The 22030-nt window shown below is 38.8% G+C and overlaps 1 protein-coding gene across 2 annotated transcripts in view; it reads left to right on the top strand.

Moving 5' to 3' along the window:
* The window catches only part of LOC134527424 (protein pygopus-like), a 127304-nt gene that overhangs the window by 31245 nt on the left and 74029 nt on the right, over positions 1 to 22030 (top strand). The window contains exons 4-5 of one of the 2 annotated variants that reach the window (XM_063360097.1): positions 6606 to 7474; positions 12043 to 12188. In XM_063360097.1, the coding sequence (XP_063216167.1) occupies positions 6606 to 7474; positions 12043 to 12188 (1015 nt within the window). Of the gene's footprint in view, positions 1 to 6605; positions 7475 to 12024; positions 12189 to 22030 lie in introns of both variants that reach the window. The other variant, XM_063360096.1, reaches the window with a different exon arrangement.

Raw genomic sequence — 22030 nt, 5'->3', positions numbered from 1 at the left:
TTTTCAGGACCATTTTGTTTCGCTGATCCAGTCACTGAATCGTAGCCTACGGCAGTCGTAGTTGATTAGAACTCGCTTACAGCGTCCCTTTCTACAAGTTCCTGCGATCATCCACCGATCTACTCAGAAGTCTTGAGTGGCCGAAGAACATGATCTACCACATATAGAGCTAGTACCGGTAGTTTTAACCATTGAGAATTCAGTAATGACAGTGTAGTATCAAAACTTGGCCCAGGTTCATTTATATCTGGCTATCTGTATTTGGTAGGATATTCCTAAGCTGGTGCAACGTTAGGGTATCTGAACATAATTTTTCTATTCAAACTTGTACAGATCATGAGTATTCATTTCAAGTGTTGTACCTACCTATGTGCTGAAAATTAAGTATCAATAATATATAGTAATATTCTGATATTGATTTACTCATTTTATATTATTAGTTTTGGTACTAACCATACACGAATACAGCCAACCACCATACTTTGCCAGCCAGTTAATATGCTTTATCCTTAAAATATACTACACCGTAATATCAAATTTGAGAAAATATTAATCTTTAATTACTCAAATATAAGTAACTGTGTCAAATGCAGTTGTAGTAGCTAGGCATACAGGCACACACACGCTTACAGTTGTAGGGAGAAGTTATATTTTAAATATCACCCGGGGCTTCAAAATTGGACTTCTGGCTGGCATAAAGCTCTTCTTAAAGAGACTCGAAGCTCGAGGTCCTGCACAACATGTTGGGTGCAATTTCAGCTCCCAAATTTTGGACCCTGTCTGAAACAAGTCAAATTCAGACGAATTAGACCTGCTTCCAGACAGTCAAACACAGTTGGTGCGAAAAGGCCAACAAACAGGAATTTGGGGAGGAAAAGAGACCGAAGTACTCACTAAACAGGGTGTAGCTCCTGGACTCATGAATAGTCTCGCGCAGGACTCCAAAAGGCGCGGACCGAGAATAGCGCGGAGGACGCGGAAGAAACAATGATTTAGGAAAATAAAAAAATAATACAATTTAAACTAAGACATAACTTGTTGCCTAATGACAATGCCTGACTGGCTACTTCTACATTTTGAAACTGGGATCACATCCCTTAACACTGCTGACTACATTCCTTATTCGAAAGAGTTCATCGTCGCCGCGAAAAAGCCTCTCAACAGAGGGGACGCCGAGATGACGCGGTATGTAGCCGAAGTCTAAGTGCCGCAATGGCGGACAATGCTCCTAATTAAAACGGGCGCTCGTCCCTAGGGAAAAGAGGGGGAAGGTTCGGCTCTGGGCCGAGAACTTCCGGAGGTGACCAAGGTGGGCGTAACAACAACACATCAGTTGATGCGCCGAAGGACAACCACCGCGCTCTACCGGCGGGCACAGAAAGCAACATACAATCAACTTTTACTGGACGCGAGTGGAAAGCATAGGGCCTTATGGCGCAGCCGGTGCTGCTCTCTGGAGGCCTAAAGGGGAAGGACAGAAGGAGGTTAGCAAAGTCGCCACTAGGTGTCGCGGGCATTAGCTCCACTCGCTGGCGACAAGTGCAGAAGTAACTGTTTTTGCCACTAGATGTCGTGGGTGGTCTATATCTGCACATATTTTTTCTGTGGCAAATCGTCCTTGAAGTCGGCCACTGTCTGGCGAGTTCACGTCAGGGCAATGATCCTGGGCCAAATTCTGTGAACCAAGGGGGGGAGCTGGGGGGTGAGGGTGGACAAGAAAATGCAAAGAGGCTGGGAAAATGCGTCCTAACGTGACTTTCTATGAGTGAACCTAAGACGTATGCGTGACGGGAAGAGCTGGTCTCAGCTCGGCTCTGATAAATGGTAACAACTCGTCCAGAGCTGTTGTGTGCAAATTTAGTCATGCAGGGAAATGATATTACAGACCACGGACGTGATGGCAAGTGGGAGAAATGTCATCTGGCTTGCTAACGTCTTCATTAGACTAGCAAAAGATCAGATTCGTCCCTGAGAAAAGGTGCCTCGGGCCACTCTGCCGCAAAGTTTAACTAAGTAGAGTACACCAGCCTAACAAAGTGTAAATCACCCTTTTGTAACCAATAAATATGAAAAACAAGATTTCCAAAAATAATTTAAAATTATAATAACAATTTTAAAAAAAATGTGCCGAAATACCTAATTTCCAGCACGTTGTTATAAAATGAAGCTTCACACATGGTGTTTACAAAATTTTCTTCTTAATTGTAATTTCGTAGCTGTATAGTCTAAAGTCTAATAATTGTCTGTATTTTTTATATGTAAACCTTTTTTGAAGATTGGTAATCATAATTTCTTGAGATTATGGTATAATTCTGGCTGTCTTTATAATGTAATTTGTAACTTGTAATCCTTTTAAATGTTTGAATACTATTTCAACTAATATGCTTGTGTGCATTTGCTGCTTTTGTTATAACTTTGCACGTATTTAATCTATTTGTCTGCAAATATATTTTTAATGTTTTTATAATTACACAGATTTCACCCAGTCTGGTTTTCTATAAGAGTCCATTTTCGTGGTTTATGTTCCTGCCTATTATTTGGCACTATTGAATAGACCGTTTAAATACTCATTGTCACAGTATTAAACAAGCTGCACTTGCAATATTAATTCTCAAAAACCCTTTTGCAAATATAAAAAGTTTTATTATTGAAATATTTATTCCAATCGTTCGTAATATTTGTGATTAAATTATCTCATATAACAACACACTGTGACATACATGAACACTTTCACTAAACTAAAAAAAAATCTTAACATTTAATGGCTCACAATGCATGTACAATGTCCATTTTTAGTGATTTTTTGTGGTATGTTTAAACGTTTTATCACAGAAACATGTATGCATTATAAGTCCTTTAAAAGGGTGAATAGAATTGTCCACATGATGATAATCTGTACACATGGAGTGGCACCTGATAAACTAATGTGCAAGGTCGCAAATGATTACTAAGTTATGAGGGCTTAATGCTGTGTTAAGCCTATTACTAACAATAGCTGTTCTTATTTCTTGTGCCTTCATTCTTACATTTAGATAACTGAAAAAAATATATCTGGGTCTATCCCAAAAATTCTCTGATGCCATATTTGATTCTCATTTATGGGTGTTGATTTTTTGAGTTTTATTCCAATTATTTTTCATTCCACATTCTTTAGGATAACACTTGTCAAACTACCACCTATTTGAATACCTAGATACAAAAACTTGTTTGCATGTAACTTTTTTACTAATTTAATTAAAATAAATGTTATTAATTAATAACAGTTATTTCAAATAAGGTGCTATACTTTCAGTAAGCAGCTAAGAGCCTCAAAAAAAAACTTATGTGCCAGTGCTTTTTCTTTTGGACATTATAATGTAAATCATTGTAATCTATTAAGTAATAGATCATCAGTAATTAAATATAGTGTTTTATTATAAAATATTTATGTATTTTTATTTAAACAAAATTGTGATTAGTACTAAAAAATAAGAATATATTGAAGCTGTATTATGAAAACACTTAAATTAATGGAGTTTTACATAGACAAGTCTGCAGATTTTTAATTTAAGTCGAGCTGAGTTTTTTATTTATGCTGTCAAGTTGAATCAAGTTTGAGTGGTTCAGAAGTTTTTTTATGTGTTTTTATATAGGATAGTGGTAGAAACTTATGAGTAAATATATTACTTTAGTAAATGTGGAAAGTAGTTCATCGTTTGTACTAAGACAGATAAATTTGTAAAGTAAATATTATCAGCATCTATGTTTTTGCTTTGTTTAGAAATATGTGTTCATAATATTTTGGTAATCCTGCAGAAAAGTGGTTTCTTTGAAATAAAGGAAAGAATAACTTAAGAGAGAAATGTTGGTTAGGTTAAGTCAGCTACATTAATAATGTATTACTTATTATTTGTATATTAAGTATGTATTAGTAATGTATTAGTGTGACCCGACCTTTTACTTTAGTTTATATTGATCAAAATTCCAGAATATGTAATGTTTTGTGTATTTAAATAACTGAATTAACATTATTTTAACATCATTCAATGGACTTGATAAAAAACTGATCTTTCATTATAAAATTACTTAAACAAAAAGTTGAAACATAACCAAAAAAGGGTAGTTATAGTCATACTTTTCTAATTTCTTACATCATTTTCTGGTTAACAACAAGTTCATCCACATCAGTTATGACAATATTTATGCATGTTCCAACTTCCTATTTTATATTTTTAAAAAAGCTGTTAACTAAACATTTGCTTTATAGACTCATGTATATTCAATAATATAGCCATCCAACATTGTGAATAGATAATCAAAGATATAAAGATACAACTTTAAGATACTACTTTTTTGTTTTACTCAGTTCGTACCGAACATGAATGATACTATTGATTGAGAAACTAATAGAATATCTCATACTTTAAGAAAACTGCGTAAATGGCAGGAATACATAAATATATTTCACGATAAAATATTTGCATATTACCCTCTTTTATTGCATAATCGTTGCACGCGCGTATTCACCACACCTATATTTTTGGCCGTCAAAATTGGGATAAAAAACTTCTCGCTTAAACGTCGAATTATGTTTTTGGTCCAGCTATTAGATGCCGAGCGCTTTGTTTAGGTATCTTTTCCGTATAAAACTATGTATTCTAAAGTAGAAATCTAATATTTATTTGGAAATTACCACTTACTTATTTAATTAACGGAAATACAAAGTTGTCTGACGTGTAAATTTTCTTTTAAAGATGTTTTTAAACGTTATTATCTTTATCTGATCGTCTGCGTCGCCGCGGGGTACCGGTGTTGATATCTTTTCCGTATAAAACAATGTATTTTAAAGTAGAAATCTAATATTTATTCTGACATTACCACTTGCTATTTAATTAACGGAAATGCAAAGTTGTCTGACGTGTAAATTTTCTTTTAAAGACGTTTTTAAACGTTATTATCTTTATCTGATCGTCTGCGTTGCCACGGTGTACCGCTTATGAACATGTAGCCAGTGCTAGTTGGCATCATTCATGTTTGGTTATGTTGTTTTCCGTATAGAGCGCGCGCACGTAGTCGAATATCGATATCTTCCCGATTGTATGCAGCGCGCGCTCTCTGTCGAGTGCCGAGTTAACTACATTTGATGGCCCGCATTCTTTCCTGATAAACGTGTACTACGGCAATAGTTATGCGTTAGTTCACGTCGCAGATTCAAGTGGCCTGCGTTCGCGTTACAGTTTGGGTTTTCTATTTAAAGAAGAAGAAAGGTTTTTGTTTAATGAATTATTAATATAAATTTTTTGGCGTGCTCTTGTATACTCCACCTTTGTTTTTTTAAATAAACGTACTTTCCATGAACAGGTTTTTTTATGAATAGCTTAACCTAACAAAAAATTTTTTTTCCCGCATGATCGTTGCACCCCTACTTTTCAAACTTGATTTTAGAATAAAATGTGCGACGATTGTGCGAGAAAACACGGTATTCTGCGTAAGTTTATGTTTGCTGCACTTGTCAAATACTTAGAATATGTAGACGTATAGAATTAAAAAAAAAATACTTTTGAGTCTCTTACGATCAAGCTAAGGGAACTCTACTTTTAAGCATTTGAGTTGAAGCTACTCACTCAACTCAGCTCAAGTTTTCAAGTCTTGGCCCATTGTAGAATTTTATAGTAATAACACTTGTGAAAGAAAATTCGTACAAATTTCTGTTATAAAAATGTTTTAAAAAAGTGTTTATTATCTGAGGTATTATAGCTTTCACTGAACTTATTGAAATGAAGTACAATAATTGATCTCTATTCATGCAAAAAAAAAAAGACCATCCAAATGCATCGAATGAGAAGCAATGAATGATTGAAAAGATTTACAATTATTTGCATAGAATCTTCACTGATTGAACAACACACTGATTACTCAAGCAAACCTCTCATTTACTAACCACACCCTTGTTAATTGACAAAATTCCTATTAAAACAAACAAGACTTATTTTGACTCAATACCCTGATTATTGGGAAAAAAAACTAATCAAGTAAAAAAACAGGATCAGTTAAGAAATCCAAATTAATTGGACAAAACTCGATAAAGCAGGAAATGCTAGGTTAATTGAATGAAAATCCTAATCTAAGGTATAGAGAAATTGTTTTTAATATTGTTATTAAAAACTACATTGCTCCAAATTTCCAGATTATGCTGTGTGTATGTGTGTGAGAAAGAGAGAGAAAGAAAGAGAAAGACACACACACACTACACACTACACACACACACACATACTACACACATACGTTTATATTTTATAACGTATTGAAATCTACCCTTTCTTTCGTTACTCTCCACTTTTCTAACTGGCATATGGATTTATAAGGTGTATTCATGTCAAAAATTAAGTACTTAATACAGTGTACTAAGTACTTTCATTCAGTGTGTGTTCCTCATAACTAAATCTCTTTGTAGACTGGACTAGTTCACATTTCACATGTAGTGCCTGAAAATATATATTAAAATATCTAAACCATGCTTAAGAAAGTGTTTTATTTGTTATAGGCCTTATGATTATTTTATGAGAAATATACAGTACAAGTGATATAGGTCTGTGCAACCAACTTTATTTTAATTTTTTTTTCAGGTTATGGCGACACGATTGTAGCGTCAAACCCATTTGACGATTCACCTCCACAAGTTTCAATGAGCCATGCGCATCACATGCACTTGAATCACCATCACCACCACCATCACCACCATCACCATGCACACCACATGGGTGGCATGAGCCCTCTGGGGGGCATGGGTGGTCCTTCTGGGCCCCTAGGCCCCATGGGAGGCCCAGCCGGCCCCATGGGTGCTCCATCTGGTCCCATGAATGCCTTAGGCGGCCCAACGAACTCTCTGAATGCCATGGGAGGGCCGCCCGTGTCTCTGAACTCTATGGGAGGTCCACCTGGTTCGATGAACACCATGGGTGGGTCATCCATGAACAACATCCCACCCATGGGAAGTCCTATGAACAGCTGTCCTCCGATGGGCAGTCCCATGGGTGGGCACATGAACTCTGGAGGACCGATGGGAAGTCCCATGAACAACATGGGTGGGTCGATGATGAACAGCGGGCCTATGGGAAGTCCCATGAGCGGTGGTGGTCCGATGGGTAGCCCGATGGGGGGACCACCCATAAGCAGTCACCTCAACAATGGACCTTTGGGAGGACCATTGAACACGATGGGTGGTGGAAGTCCCATGAACAACAGTCCAATGGCAAGCATGTGTGGCGGCTCCGGTCCGATGGGCAGCCCACATGCGCACATGGGCATGGGTTCGATGGGGGCGATGAGCCCTATGAATCATCATTCGCCTCACTCGCACCACAGCATGGGCAGCATGGGTTCGATGGGCCACAGCCCAGGGCCCAGCATGCATCATATGGTAATGCACGGCCCCCCGCATGGGTTTCCTGGACCAGGCATGGGTCCAAAACCAATGCCCGTGACAGCTGGCAAGGTGAGAGCATTTCTTTTTTTTTTTTTCTATTTGATAAGGTCAGTGTTTGGGCATGTTATATAAAATGTTTTCACAAGTTAATACATGTCAAAACCATTTCTACCAGTCAACCTGAAAATTACATTAAGTTTTCTCATTTTTCTTACAAGGAGGTGTGAAAGAAAGTCATGTCATGTTTATTGTTTGGCTAAGTATTAGCCTTTTACTATATTACTTTGCAGATAATGCCATTAAGAAAGGTAAAAATGAGAGATAATTAGATTTTAACTCTAATTTATGTTTACAAAAAAGTATATCATAGTTAAATGTTTGTATGTGAACAGTTATATTGTAAAAGGATTGTTGAGGTTTAAATGATGCCCCAAGAGCACAGATGTCAGTAATATTAATCAGCAAGAACATGACTATCAGACAAGACAATGTACGCTTCATATGGACATTTGATATTGTTTGCTAATTATTAATATGTTAATATTTTAACAGGTAGACAGGCATAGTACTGTTACAATGATAGGCAATATGTGCTGATAATAATTCTGATTAGTATCAAAATGAGCTTTTAAAAATATGTATCACAGAAATATGCTTAGACAAAATAAGTAATTTACCAGCATGTTATAAGTCTCGGTGTAAACTTTTGCAAAGTTTTTGCTTTGATTGGGTCAACAATAAACATGTGTTGCTATTATGCTGTTATAGTGGTATTTTAGCACATGGCCTCCATATGTACCACCTAAAAGTAATGTAGTGTGGCAGGTTATTGCAGGCTGTGTAGCGATGTTTCGTTGGGCCTGCGCTAGGAGGTGGTGGCGGGGGGAGCCACACATGTCCGCATGCAGGGCTTGGGTTGGGTGAGGGACGGCTGCTAGCCTGGCCTCGGAGCGCGGCAATGAAGACTAGGCGTGCTTCAGATTGTCACAGTCATCACACTCAGACTTGGTACCGGCAAACCCTCCAGAGCCGCAGATAAGTCTCGGGGTCCCAATGAGAAAGTGCTGTGGAGGGGAGAAGCGGAGGGAAGCTGTTTCTAATTGGATTAGGCATGTTGCGGTAATGGGCAGCACCCTACCCGCATTCAAATGTGCAGGCTGGCTAGCATGCTTCTTGCTATTACAATTGTTTGTTCTGAATTAGTGAAAGAAGCAGTTTAGTGACATCAATATTAAGACATTACAAGGATTTGTTGCTCCAACCAAAATTCTCCGCAAAGAAATTTTGCAAATAGATTGGACTATACTATTGTGTTCTGAAGTAAAAAAAATGCAAGTATTACAGTAATATTTGTAATTTTTTAATGTAATTGTGTGAATTGCTAGTAAATTAAAAAAATGAAAAACATTCATGATATAAATAATAAATAAGATTTAGTTTATACTAGTGACAAGATCTTGCAGTAAATTGCTATAAAACAGTAATATATAACTCCTAAAATTGCACAATACTAAATACAACTTAATTCAGCTTATAGCAGCAAAATACAACTCAAATTAGTAAATAAATGAAAATTTTTACAGAACTTTACTCAAAACACAAATTTATATCATTTAGTGTAATGAAAATCATTTATTTTTTAATGATGAAGTTGTTACTTATAAATATAGACCAAAGCAGAGGAAAAAATTAATTGTACTTTTTTTTGAACTTTCATCATTGTACTAATTTAATTTTCATTACTAACATGGATAAAATTTTCAAATACATAAATACTTGCGAATTTATTTTAATTTTTGTGCTACATATGTTACTTTAATAATTTATTGTATTTTAAATATACTAATTGGTGCAGTAAGTATCAAACTTTTATTGTTATATTTGGTGAATAATAAACCATCTTTATAAATAAATAATATTCAAAATAAAAACACTAACACAGAAATTACATATTTTTGAACCAACCTATAAAATCTTGTCATTATTTATACCATAAATGTGGAATATCGAAAAAATTTCCGATTAATGTAGAAAAATGTTTAGCTACAAGTACATCCTGAAATAAATTTTTGTATTTAAACTTTTTATCACAAATTATGAAATACTAATAAAACATAGTGTGCATGTACTTATGTATGCATGTTAGAAGTCAAACTTCATTTTGATTTAATACTAAACTTTTTTATATTAATAGATACAAAAACTATCTAAATTTGGTTACATAACTTTTGTAACACAAAATATTTACAGTGGATATAGAGTTAATGTATATACTGTTATAAGCTGGAGTTCTCTGAATTTTTGGGGCTTTACACAGTGTCAAAAGAGAGAGTGAATAAATTTAATTCAAATACGTAATGTTTTATTTCAGAAATTCAAACTACTGGTGGATAGAGAATGGGAGTAGTTTTTTGATTTAGACAGTTCTTTGGTCAAGTGTGCTAAATTTCATCAAGAGATACCAAAATATGGCTTTAAGGGGTGGAAAAGGAAAATGGGGGTGTTTTTAGAAATTTTTTATAAACAGTGATATTCCTCTATTTTTGAAACAATATAACAATATAGTAGACATATTTATATTTATAAGATTTGGGGGGGGGGGGGGGGTTGGGGCAAAAAACATACTTTTGTCATAAAACATGTATTACCTTTTTTTACATAATACCTCCAGTCATCTTCAAAGTACTCTTCATTAGATGCGATGCACTTGTCATCTTTTTCCCCACTTTTTGAAGCACCTCTGGAACTCTTCAACTTTGATATCCTCCAGTGCCCTTTGCGAAGCTGTTTTTACTGTTTCCGCATCATCAAAACACTTCCCTTTTGGATTTTTCTGTATTCTCAGGAACAGGAAAAAGTCGCACGTGGCTAGGTCTGGTGAATATGGAGGGTGGGGAACGACAGACCACTCCTGAGAGGCCAAATAACCGTTCACTCGTAAAGTCGTGTGCGTGGGGCATTGTGATGAAGGAACCAGTCACCTGATCACCAAAGTTCTGGGCATTCCCTCCGCACATCCTCTCGCAAACGTTTTAAAAACTTCAAAATAAAAGTGCTAGTTAACAGTCTGGCCAAGGGGAACAAATTCCCTGTGCACAATTCCGCAAACATGAAAAAAGACAACGATCATCTTCTTAACATTCGACCTCACTTGTCTTGCTTTTTTTTTGTCTTGGGGGAGTTGGGAGTCTTCCACTGGCTTGGCGCTTGCTTGGTTTCTGGGTAATACCCGTAACACCAACTCTCCATCACTTGTAATGCCTTTGGTCAAAACATTTGTATCAATTTCAATCTCTTTTTTCAAGTCCTGGCTCAAATTCAATTGAATGTTTTTCTGATATTCAGTCAGAATCCGCTGGCACAAGCTCCAACTCACTCCTGTCTCTTCTGAAATTTCGTAGATCATGAAATGATGATTCTCATAGATTTTTTGGTGAATTTTTTCAACATTTTCATTGTTTCAAGATGTTGAAGAGCGCTCAGAACAAGCATGTCACCACGTTTAAAGCGCCCAAACCACTCAAAAACCTGTATGCGGCTCATAGCATCCTCCTTGAAAGCCTGTTAAAGCATTTGGTAAGCTTCTGTTGCCAATTTTTTGAGCAGGAAACAAAATTTCAAACACACTGTTCTTTTAAATCTGCCATAATGACTTCGCAGGCGGAACACTAGAACAGTAAGAGAAAAAAAATACTACGATTAAACTTTAACCTACAAACTGGACAGCTGTTTATTGAACGTATCTACTAACCCCATCTAGCGGGAGAACTCTCTACTACATCTACGAATAGCAGCGCACTCTGTCAGGTTTTTTTCCCGTATATTCCTAATCACTTAGATTGTATATTTAAGATTGATTGTTATTATAAGTAAAAAAAGAAAATGTTATATGCCTACATAGTGTAAAATAACCAAATCGATGGACTGAGATACGTATTAAAAGTTCTTATAACAATTAATTATCAAATAAGAAGTAATATAATTTTCTTGAACTATAGTGTTAAAATGCAATAATAAGTTTTATAGGAAGGGTATAACAATTATATTCCCATGATGGAATTCGAATCTGGTAACTTTAAGTGAGAAATCACGCACTTATCCACTGAGCTAAACGGATATTATGATGTAGTAGGTAAAATATTGGGTTATCAATGTTCTAATCCCAGGATTATAATGTATTCTAAAAATTGCAATTAGTCTTCTTTGTGGCTCTTAAACATTATAAAATGTATATCAGAATAATTCTGCTAACATAAAGATTTATTTGGCATACTGATATGCTTGGTATGTCCTTTGATGTTCATGTAAGCGAATATATACAGTTATTGCCGCCACATGTGGTCAATTCATAGGTATAGCAGAAACATGCATGCTCTACACTTCATCATTTTTAATTTACGTCTATGGTGTGTGCGCACTTAATTACGTTTCCGTAGCTTGCTAAAATTTTACCCTCAATGCACCTAAAGACGTATAAGTTAAAAAATGCACATTTGATGTTAGCAAAGCCATAGATTCATAGTGTGTGTATTGGAAACAGTGCAGGTCTGTGTGGAGGGAAGCTGAAGTTGGAGTGTTGGGTGCAGGGAGGGGAGAGTGCCAGCACGTGCCAGGTGCAGTGTGGTTGTGTGTCGCAGGTTTACCCCCCGGACCAGCCAATGGTGTTCAACCCTCAGAATCCCAACGCCCCCCCGATATACCCGTGCGGTACGTGTCACAAAGAAGTTCACGATAATGACCAGGCCATCTTGTGTGAGTCTGGCTGCAACTTCTGGTTCCACAGGTAAGTTGATATGTGCTCCTTTGCTGATGTCTAGCATCATCTTACATTCTAGCTTACTAGTTTCCAATAGGGATTTATTTTCGTCTAACTGCTCAACAGGGCTAAGCGTATAATGTTTGTCATATATGTATACAGTAAAAACTTCCATTAACGAATATTCTATTTAACGAAAAACCCCATGCAACGAAATAAAATTTTGGTCCCGCCGAACCGCCATAAGATCAATGCTGTTTTAACATGTAAATACCGAATTTTATTTGTTCCGAAATAGTGAAATTCCCTTTACAACGAACTGCCGCTTTTGAAAAACACGCAAAAATAAACATCTCCTACAAGACAACCACTAATTTTTTTGCATTCACTGTGTTGAGGGTTGCTGTGTACTTTTTTTAATTGTGCGACTTGGTGACTTCTTGCACCACACGTTGGACCTTGGGACAGTGCTGCGATCTGTGGACTAAACGGACAGTTACGCATCATCATGGTGTCGGTTCGAATGTTGATGTATGTGCTCGAACATTTTTGGTCCTCCGGGCCCGGATTATAACGCAAATCAAGATTAACGGATGGTGAAAGTGTTATAATATAATCTAGGGAATGATTTTCAAAATATTTTGCACGGGAAACGGTATAAGGACCTATCGGTGACGCGCGGTTGTAATGCCGACGGCTTATAATTAATGACGGACATTGCGAAGGTAGAAATTGATAATTATTAGAAGAGTGAAATTATGCGGCAGTGCATCTATGTTTACGGTTATTAAGGGCACACAAGAGTCCTTACGCGGGGATTAGTGAAGTTACGCACACAAAAATAACTATAAAATTTATAAGTCAAAAACAAAGGGAAACGCTTACCTACTAGATAAGCACAATGGCGGCACAAACACCGGAATTACAACACGTAATTTTCAACTTTTTATTGGGCAAAGCCGATGAAGCCCGTGATTTGTATGAAGCGTCGGAGGAGGATGCATCCAAATTGGAGGATTTTAAAATTGTATTTGAGGAAGTTATAGAAAAAAGGAGTGAATTACTAGCAAATTTCTTTGCTATGTGCACTAACCCCCCCCCCAGTGATAAGGTCGATATGAGCGAAGTCAAGCAACAGTTCGCGGTTTATGAAGTAGTGTTCCGGGAATTGCGTAAATTATACAATAAACAGACGTCAAGCCAAAGTGAGGTTAAGGCACCAGGTGACACAGTGCCTAACACGGGATCGCAAGCCACGTTAAGTCCCCACGTGTCAATGTTGCCTGCATTACCGCTACCGGTGTTCGGCGGTAACCGTGCTGAGTGGAAGGGATTTTCGGAACTATTCAACTCGGTAGTTGGCCAATGTTTGGACTAAAGTGCAAAAAACTCACTATCTGTTAGGATGCCTTAAGGGCGAGGCGCGGGACTTAGTTTGCAACATACCATTCACGGAAGGTAATTATGATGTAATATGGGGCCTTTTGGAAAGGAAATTTTTGAGTGTTCGGATCACAGCGACCACCCATGTGCAAAAAATATTGCATTTGGCTCAAGTAGACAGTCGCAGTGAGAATGCCCTTAGCAAGTTTGTAGCCTGTGTCGAAGAGAATGTAAATGCCCTGAAGGCATTGGAATTCCCTGTCGAAAAGTGGGACTTCCTCTTATTGAACATTTTGCTAGAGAAGCTTGATTCACCTTTGAAACAGGGGTTTGAAATGTCAAATGAAGAGGACATTCCCTCCTACCGCAATCTCTTGAAGTTTATGGACAGGAGGGCAAAGGCAGCAGAGCAAGTCCATCTGTCTTCAGTTAGGTGCACCAGGCCAGTCTTCTCACAAAACACTTCAAGCAACCGGGTTCTTAACATAAATAAGTGGTGACCGATGAATGTGTCAGACTCAAACATACCCGGTTTTAGAAAGACTACACTTGTTTCAACTCAAGACAACCTGAAGTGTAGTGTGTGCGACGGATTTCATGGATTGCACACCTGCCAGGAATTTCGTTTAAGGTCGGTTGAGGATAGACGGAACTTAGTGCAGGCGCAGAGGCTCTGTTATAACTGTCTGCGGGGACAACACGTGGCAGCACAGTGTAAGTCTAAGTTTCGCTGCCAACTCTGCCAGGGCAGTCACCATACACTCCTCCACATTGTCACGGGACAGGGGCCTAGGAACTACGCAGCGAGCTCAGATGACGATGGACGGGGTGAGGAAGAAAGTCCAGCAATTACCATGTGTGCATCAGAAGAAATGAGGCCGGTCAATCCACCCACCACAGTGCTGTTAATGACGACATTGATACGCATCAAGGACGGTGCAGGTCAATACCAAGTGGTTCGTGCGTTACTAGATAGTGCTTCGCAGTCTTCCTTCATCACAGAGGCGTGTGTACAACGGCTGGGACTAAGACGACATCGTACAACTGTGAGTATTGCTGGGGTTGGCAACACTTTGATCCCGGAAGCCAAGGGATCGGTTATTTGCGAGATTAGATCACACCAATCACCAAAACTTCACATCACCAGCAAGGCATTAATTCTTAAAAGAATAACCAAGGACCTACCATCAACCAAGATTGCCACTGGGAGCTTAGTGCATCTAGATGGCCTGCCGCTGGCAGATCCCCAGTTCTCTGTGCCCAGTGCCATAAACATGCTGCTCTCTGCGGAGGTAGTGGCAGAAGTAATGACAGGTACTAAGATTCATGGACCGCCTCATGCCTTCCAAACCCTATTCGGATGGGTACTGGCAGGCAATGCACCATGTGCACAGTTCACTCAGCCGGCATCAGCATCATTACTGGTACGCACTGACATGTCGCTAGACCTCGCTCTTCAACGGTTCTGGGAGGTTGAAAATCTCCGTAGTAAGACCTTCACATCCAGGGAAGATCAGATCTGTGAACAGCACTTCCAGGAGACTCACAGGCGTGACAACCAAGGCAGGTACGTGTTGAGGCTTCCGTTTGCACGTTCAGCGGACATGTTGGGTGATTCATTCACAACTGCCCTCAAGCGATTGCAGGGGCTAGAGCGTAAACTATGTCGATCCCCACAGTTGCTTCAGCAATACCAGCAATTCATGGAGGAGTACGAAAGCCTGGGTCATATGTCAAAGATTGGGACATTGACACAGGATGCCGACAGCAAGGTGTTTGTATCGTTAAGGGCGGATGCGCGTAACCAACCACTGTACATTATACCACATCATGCTGTGGTCAAAGAAGATAGTTTAACGACTAAGGTACGCGTAGTATTTGATGCATCGTCGGAGACGACCAATGGACCCTCCTTGAACAAGTTGCTGTTGTCTGGTCCTAAATTGCACAAGGAGGTTGCTGACATTGTGCTGAACTTCCGAACATCAGCAATTGCGATAACAGCTGATGTATGCAAGATGTATCGTCAAATTGTAATTGATCCTGAGGATAGGAAGTTCCAGTGTATTTTGTGGCGAAATTCGGTTAGTGACCCAATACATATATTTGAGCTGAACACAGTAACGTATGGACTATCATCTTCACCCTTCCAAGCGCTCCGAACCATGCAGCAGTTGGCAACAGACGAAGGAGCTAACTATCCTTTAGCTGCTCACACTCTGTTACATGATGTGTTTGTTGATGATATTGTGACCGGAGCCGATACTGTAGGTGATGCACAGGAATTGAAGACTCAGCTAGTGGCGCTACTCGGAGCAGGTGGCTTCCAACTTCACAAATGGTGCTCCAATAATGGAAATGTAGTAGGCACCCATGACACTGCCCAGGCTGATATGAAATTTGACAGTACGGAGTCGGTGAAGGTGTTAGGAATACATTGGACTCCATCAAAGGATGAGTTTTGCTACAAGGTAAAGGTACCCACTGTACCGAATACCAAACGTGGTATTCTGTCCTTCATAGCTCGATTGTATGACCCATGTGGCTGGTTGGCCCCAGTGATTACAGCCAGTAAAATTCTGCTGCAAGTGTTGTGGACTAAGGGTCTTGGTTGGGATGACCAAGTTGACGAAGACGTCTTGTCTGAATGGGAGAGCTTTACAGCAGCGTTACCATTGTTGTCTCGGGTACGAATACCCCGATTTATTCCATTGCAAGAATTGGACGTTCAGTTTCACGGGTTCTGTGACGCGAGTGAGAAGGCCTATGCTGCAGTCATGTATGTTAGGTGTGTGACAAGGAGCGGTGAAGTTACTGTGCGCCTGCTAATGGCAAAGTCAAGGGTCGCTCCCCTAAAGACATTGTCCATTCCAAAACTTGAGCTCTGTGCTGCACACTTGTTGAGTAAGCTATGCTTACATGTTTTGGCACTTTTCCAGCCCAAGGTCAAGACTCCAGTGTTGCATGCTTGGACAGACTCAACTGTTGTCCTAGCTTGGTTAAGAATGTCTCCACACACGCTGCAGACATTTGTGGCAAATAGAGTGGCCGAAATTCAGATTGCGGTGCCACCAAGTGCCTGGAAGTATGTTCCCTCGGAATGCAACCCAGCTGATGCAGCTTCTCGTGGATGCTTGCCAGTTCAACTGCTGGACCAGTCTTGCTGGTTCGGCGGTCCTGGATGGCTGTTGCAAAAGGAAGAACATTGGCCATCACAGGCGATGAAACACCACAGGAGCATTCCCGAACTGAAACCACCCTCAGTTGCAATATTAGTTGCTCAGCATGAAGAGAAGAGGTCAGAGGACCCTCTAGGTCTTATCCAGAATGCATCTTCATTGGGTAAACTTCAGGCTGTGACAGCATGGGTCCTGCGTGCGAAAGCAGGATTCCAGAAACAACAGTACTTACAGGACACCATTTTAACCTTCAAGGAAAGGGAGGCTGCTTTAACTTACCTGATTAAAATTACCCAATTATATTTCTTTAAGGATGCCATCACTGCCATCAAGAAAGGGGAAACATGTAGCAAGAATATTCAGGCATTGGCACCCTTCATTGACTTACAGGGAGTCGTCAGGGTGGGCGGCAGGTTACAACATGCCTCTATTCCTGAGAGGACGAAGCATCCTATTCTGTTACCGGCGCAAAGCAAACTTTCAGAGTTAATTGTGATTCACTTTCATGTTGGCCACCTCCATGCGGGCCCACAGACGACTTTGTGTCTGACACGGCGTCACTACTGGATAGTCTCTGGAAGAAGTCTAGTTCGCAAGATGCTTCACAAGTGTATGAATTGTTTCAAGGTGAGAGCTACGGCATTGAAACCACTCATGGGCGCACTACCAGTCGCAAGACTTACTCAAGTCAGAGCGTTTCGCTCTGTAGGAGTTGATTTTGCAGGACCATTTCTCACTACCCCAGTCAGAACACGAAGAAGAGTGACGTATAAGACCTACATGTGTTTGTTTGTCTGTATGGCCACTAAGGCGGTACATCTTGAAATGGTGACTGATCTTTCTGCAGACGCATTCTTAGCAGCCTTGAAACGGTTTGTCTCACTCCGAGGAACTCCCACGGAAATCTACTCTGACAATGGTACTAACTTTGTGGGTGTCCGTAACCACTTGAAGGATCTATACAAGACTCTGTGGTCAGGCGAGCCTCGACAGCACATCCTGTGTGAAGCAGCTCAACGAGGTATCAAATGGCACTTCAACCCCCCCGCAAGCCCTCACTTTGGGGGCCTCTGGGAGGCGGCTGTTAAAATAGCAAAACAACACATGAAGCGAGTAGTGGGGAACCTGCTTCTTACCCTAGAGGAATTTGTCACTCTGCTAGCACAAATATCAGCGGTGATGAACTCTCGGCCACTGTGTGCGCTGTCAACAGACCTTGAAGAGTATGATGTACTCACTCCAGGTCATTTTCTGGTTGGCGAGCCAATTACTGCTGTGCCAGACCATGATTTGATGAATCTTTCCCTAAATAAGTTGGACAGATGGCAACTTGTTACCCGCTTGCAACAGACAATGTGGAAACGGTGGAGTGTGGAGTACCTCCACACACTTTAACAACGTGCTAAATGGACCACCCCAACATACAACTAGACCAGCTGGTTTTGGTCCAGGAACCCAATCTTCCTCCACTTAGATGGAAGACTGCGAGAGTCACAGCTCTCCATCCAGGCCAAGATGGGATAGTGCGTGTTGTCACACTGAAGACTCCTCAAGGGACATTTGTGAGACCAGTGGCTAAAGTTTGCCCATTGCCCATGAACTAACCATACTAGTTCTTGGCTAGTTCACATTCTTGTTAGGGATGCCGTAGAGTGTAGTTTTTTTTGTTTATATGTTTACCTGGTGATTATGAAAATACTTATTTTCGGTGGGCGGAATGTTGAGGGTTGCTGTGTACTTTTTTTAATTGTGCGACTTGGTGACTTCTTGCACCACACGTTGGACCTTGGGACAGTGCTGCGATCTGTGGACTAAACGGACAGTTACGCATCATCATGGCGTCGGTTCGAATGTTGATGTATGTGCTCGAACACACTGCTTAAAAAATACGTGGGTTTAACCGTAAAATTATATGCACCATCGCCGAAGACAATAAATAAAGCATCATGGATAACACACGTCATGTATACATGCCACACTTTGTTCAAAATGGCGGGTACATTAACGCTAGTGGCGGAAACCTCTCGTACCATCGCTCTGGCAAGACGAACAACTAGTATATTTTGCGTTTCTATGGTTATAGATGCGCACACGCAAATATTTTTATCTATGGTGGAGTACAATTTCTGTTTTTTCAGTTTTCGCTGTTGTTTATTTATTTCCACACGTAGTTACGGAAATCAACACGGTACTACTGTAAAATGAATTCTAATCCTAAAAAGCGGCGACAGATTGACGTTAAAATAAAATTAAAAATTTTAAATGCTGTTGAAGGTGGAAAAAAAAGTGATATAGCTAAACGTTTCGACATCCCGGCGTCTACACTTTCGACCATATTATCCAACCGGGAACAGATCGAAAACAACACTTCTCTGGTAAGAAGAAATCGAAAACTTGTGAAAGTATGTAAAAAAAAAATGATGATTTGGACAAGATACTTTTTGACTGGCTAATGGAGGCTAGGGCATCTAACATCAACGTCTTAAGGCTGATTTTACCATAACAGGCACGCCAGGAAGCACTGGGGATGGGAATTGTTAAATTTCCAAGCATCAAATGGTTGGCCATTAAACAAGTGTATTCTATGTACTTTTTCATGTTTAATTCCTCATATCGTATTAAACAGTCAGAAAGACAGTTCTAGCCATTTGTGTGAAGCTTTATGATGACTAGAAATATATCGTGCGAAACCTCCATTTAACAAACCCCTTTACAACAAACACAACAAATTTTGGTCCCTTGAGATTTGTTAAATAGAGGTTTCACTGTATAGTGTGCGTTTGAAACTCATTTTTTTTTACTTTCAATCAGTTTAGTAGAATTTTATGAATAATAGACACCTGCGAGTACTCGAAATTCGAGTTTCGAGTCGAGTTTTTTAGTAATACTCGAACTCGAGCTCGTGGTTTTCAACAACTCGAAATTCGAGCGAGCTTTTCTTGCACTCTACCTATAGAAAAAAAAACTCTCATTATATCGGAATAAAAGTCTTACAACACTATTATCCTTTACTTTATAATGTAACATGATCGACCGTATACATTAACACATCATTTTTACGTACCCGGGATTTACGAATTTCCGTGATTAATTTTTTTTACTTCTATAATTTTCCGCATAGCATTAATGTATCACTTTCCTGCTTTATGCGGAAGTATTTCCCGCTTTATGCGGAAACATTTCCCGCATTTTACTGTAAAAAGCGTTTAAATTGTCCGGGGTCTCATCATTTACGCCATTAAATGTGTGATATAAAGTCCCGTTTAAAAATTTTATGAAAGTTCCTGCCAGTAATGGCGCACGTAAATATAAATATGAAGAAAAGACAAATGAACAACAACTTACGAAGAAATATGAATGATGTACCATAACTGCAGTACAATTCCAATAGTTATCTTAAGATAATTACCATAAAAAGAACTAAAGATTCTTTGTAGATACCATAACTACTGCAGAAGCATGATAGTTACCACATTTGCACTATAGTTGCCGTAATAACCGAGAAGTGTATTTACCGTGATGGTAATGTATTTATTTAGGACATATTAAAATTAAAGAACATTATTGAAAAAAAAAGGATGTTAAATCTTGATATGTACGGTTGGCACATGTTGCTAAGAAATAATGTGATCTGAAAGAATGCAGTACTACTACGAAAAGTGAAAAGGGTACTCGTGGATTTTTAGGTTATGGCAGTCTCTCTTTCGTTTTTCAGTAATATCGGCCGAAAATTAACAAGAGTATTGGAAGTTGGCAGAAATGCCGATTCAACTAAATATTGGCAAAATCGGCTTCTTCAGTACAGCTCTACATTTGATGACATGAGTAAACATATTTCAGACTACAGGACATTGAAAAAGACTTTAATTTCCATGTAGGTTTATTGTGCGTAAGTTTTTTTTGCAAGTGTAAATTGAAATAAGTAAAATGCTTCTATTTTTATTACTTTAAATTGATTAAACTTAATGACAAGTTACAGATATTTGACACTAATTTTGAGGTTAAACAATTTGGTAAATATGTAGAGTAACGGTATATGCGAAAAAAAATGCTAAAAATCTATGCTCTTTCACTTCCTCTTTTTAAATCAACCGGCGGAGATAAGAAATTCCAAATACTTTAGGAGATATAGAATTTTTTAATTTTGCAATACAACACCTGTACAACCATTAGACCGACGCCATTTTTGTTATTTTGCCGTATGTTCGTGAATGCTTAATAAATAAAATGGTCGATTAGGTCTGGTCAGTTACATTATTAATACTTTCAAACTAAGCGGACATAAAAAATGTGAATTAATTTCAATGGTTCTTTAGTTTTAAAGTATTTATAATGTAACTGACCTGACCTAACAAACCCGGACAAATGATGAACATTAACAACTCACGTAAAATATTTTTGTTACTTATTACTTGCGCAACAATATCCAAATAAAAAATAAGACTTTAAAATTAGAAACGTTAAAAACCCACCTAAGTTGGAGGCGGGTACATTTCCTTTGCCATTAGAAGGAAATGATGTAGTCGTTCACCTACGTCGCGATACCTCCGACGGAACATTAATAAATAAATAAATAATCACGTAAGGTTCATTTGAATACTGGCCAATCACGGAACTGTCACGTGACAAAATTGTCCAATAAGAAACATAATAGATACTCGTAAACCAGAAACAATGGTGATCGCCGCATGAATACCCAGGTATTGTGATGAAAATTAAAAAATTCGATATTCCTAAAGTATTTGGAATTTCTTATCTCCGCCGGTTGATTTGAAAAGAGGAAGTGAAAGAGCATAGAATAAAAGTATTTTCGGAATTTTAGCATTTTTTTTCCGCATATACCGCGACTCTACATATTTACCAACAATTTTACTAAAGCATTCCAGCCACACAGGTTGCCAGCGAGAAATGCTTCTCATCTGCTGTAAACACCATCTCCAATCGTAGAGCTAATTTAACTCCTGAACGTGCAGAACAAATTATTTTTCTGCATGATAGATTGAAGAACAGAATTTAATACTCTATGACAATCTCTCTCAGAATTTTTGTGCTGAAAAGTGGAAATGTTGAAACAATGTGAATGTACTTTTCAAACAACATGATTTTTGGTGCTCAGTTAGTTGAAGCTCAGTAAGGACTCCAGAAAAATTGACAAGGATGAAATTATTCCAAAGATATGTTACATTTACACAAACATATACGTACTTGTAAACTGTGGTTATGTTAGTTGGATGATATCAGTTGCTAATAAACCAATGGAAACAGGTTAGATTCAATGGAAAACATGTTTTTTTTCCTAGCAGTGCA

This window comes from Bacillus rossius, chromosome 1, assembly GCF_032445375.1.
Source record: "Bacillus rossius redtenbacheri isolate Brsri chromosome 1, Brsri_v3, whole genome shotgun sequence".
Classification (NCBI taxonomy): Eukaryota; Metazoa; Arthropoda; class Insecta; order Phasmatodea; family Bacillidae; genus Bacillus; species Bacillus rossius.
This window is presented reverse-complemented; position numbering and strand designations above follow the sequence as displayed.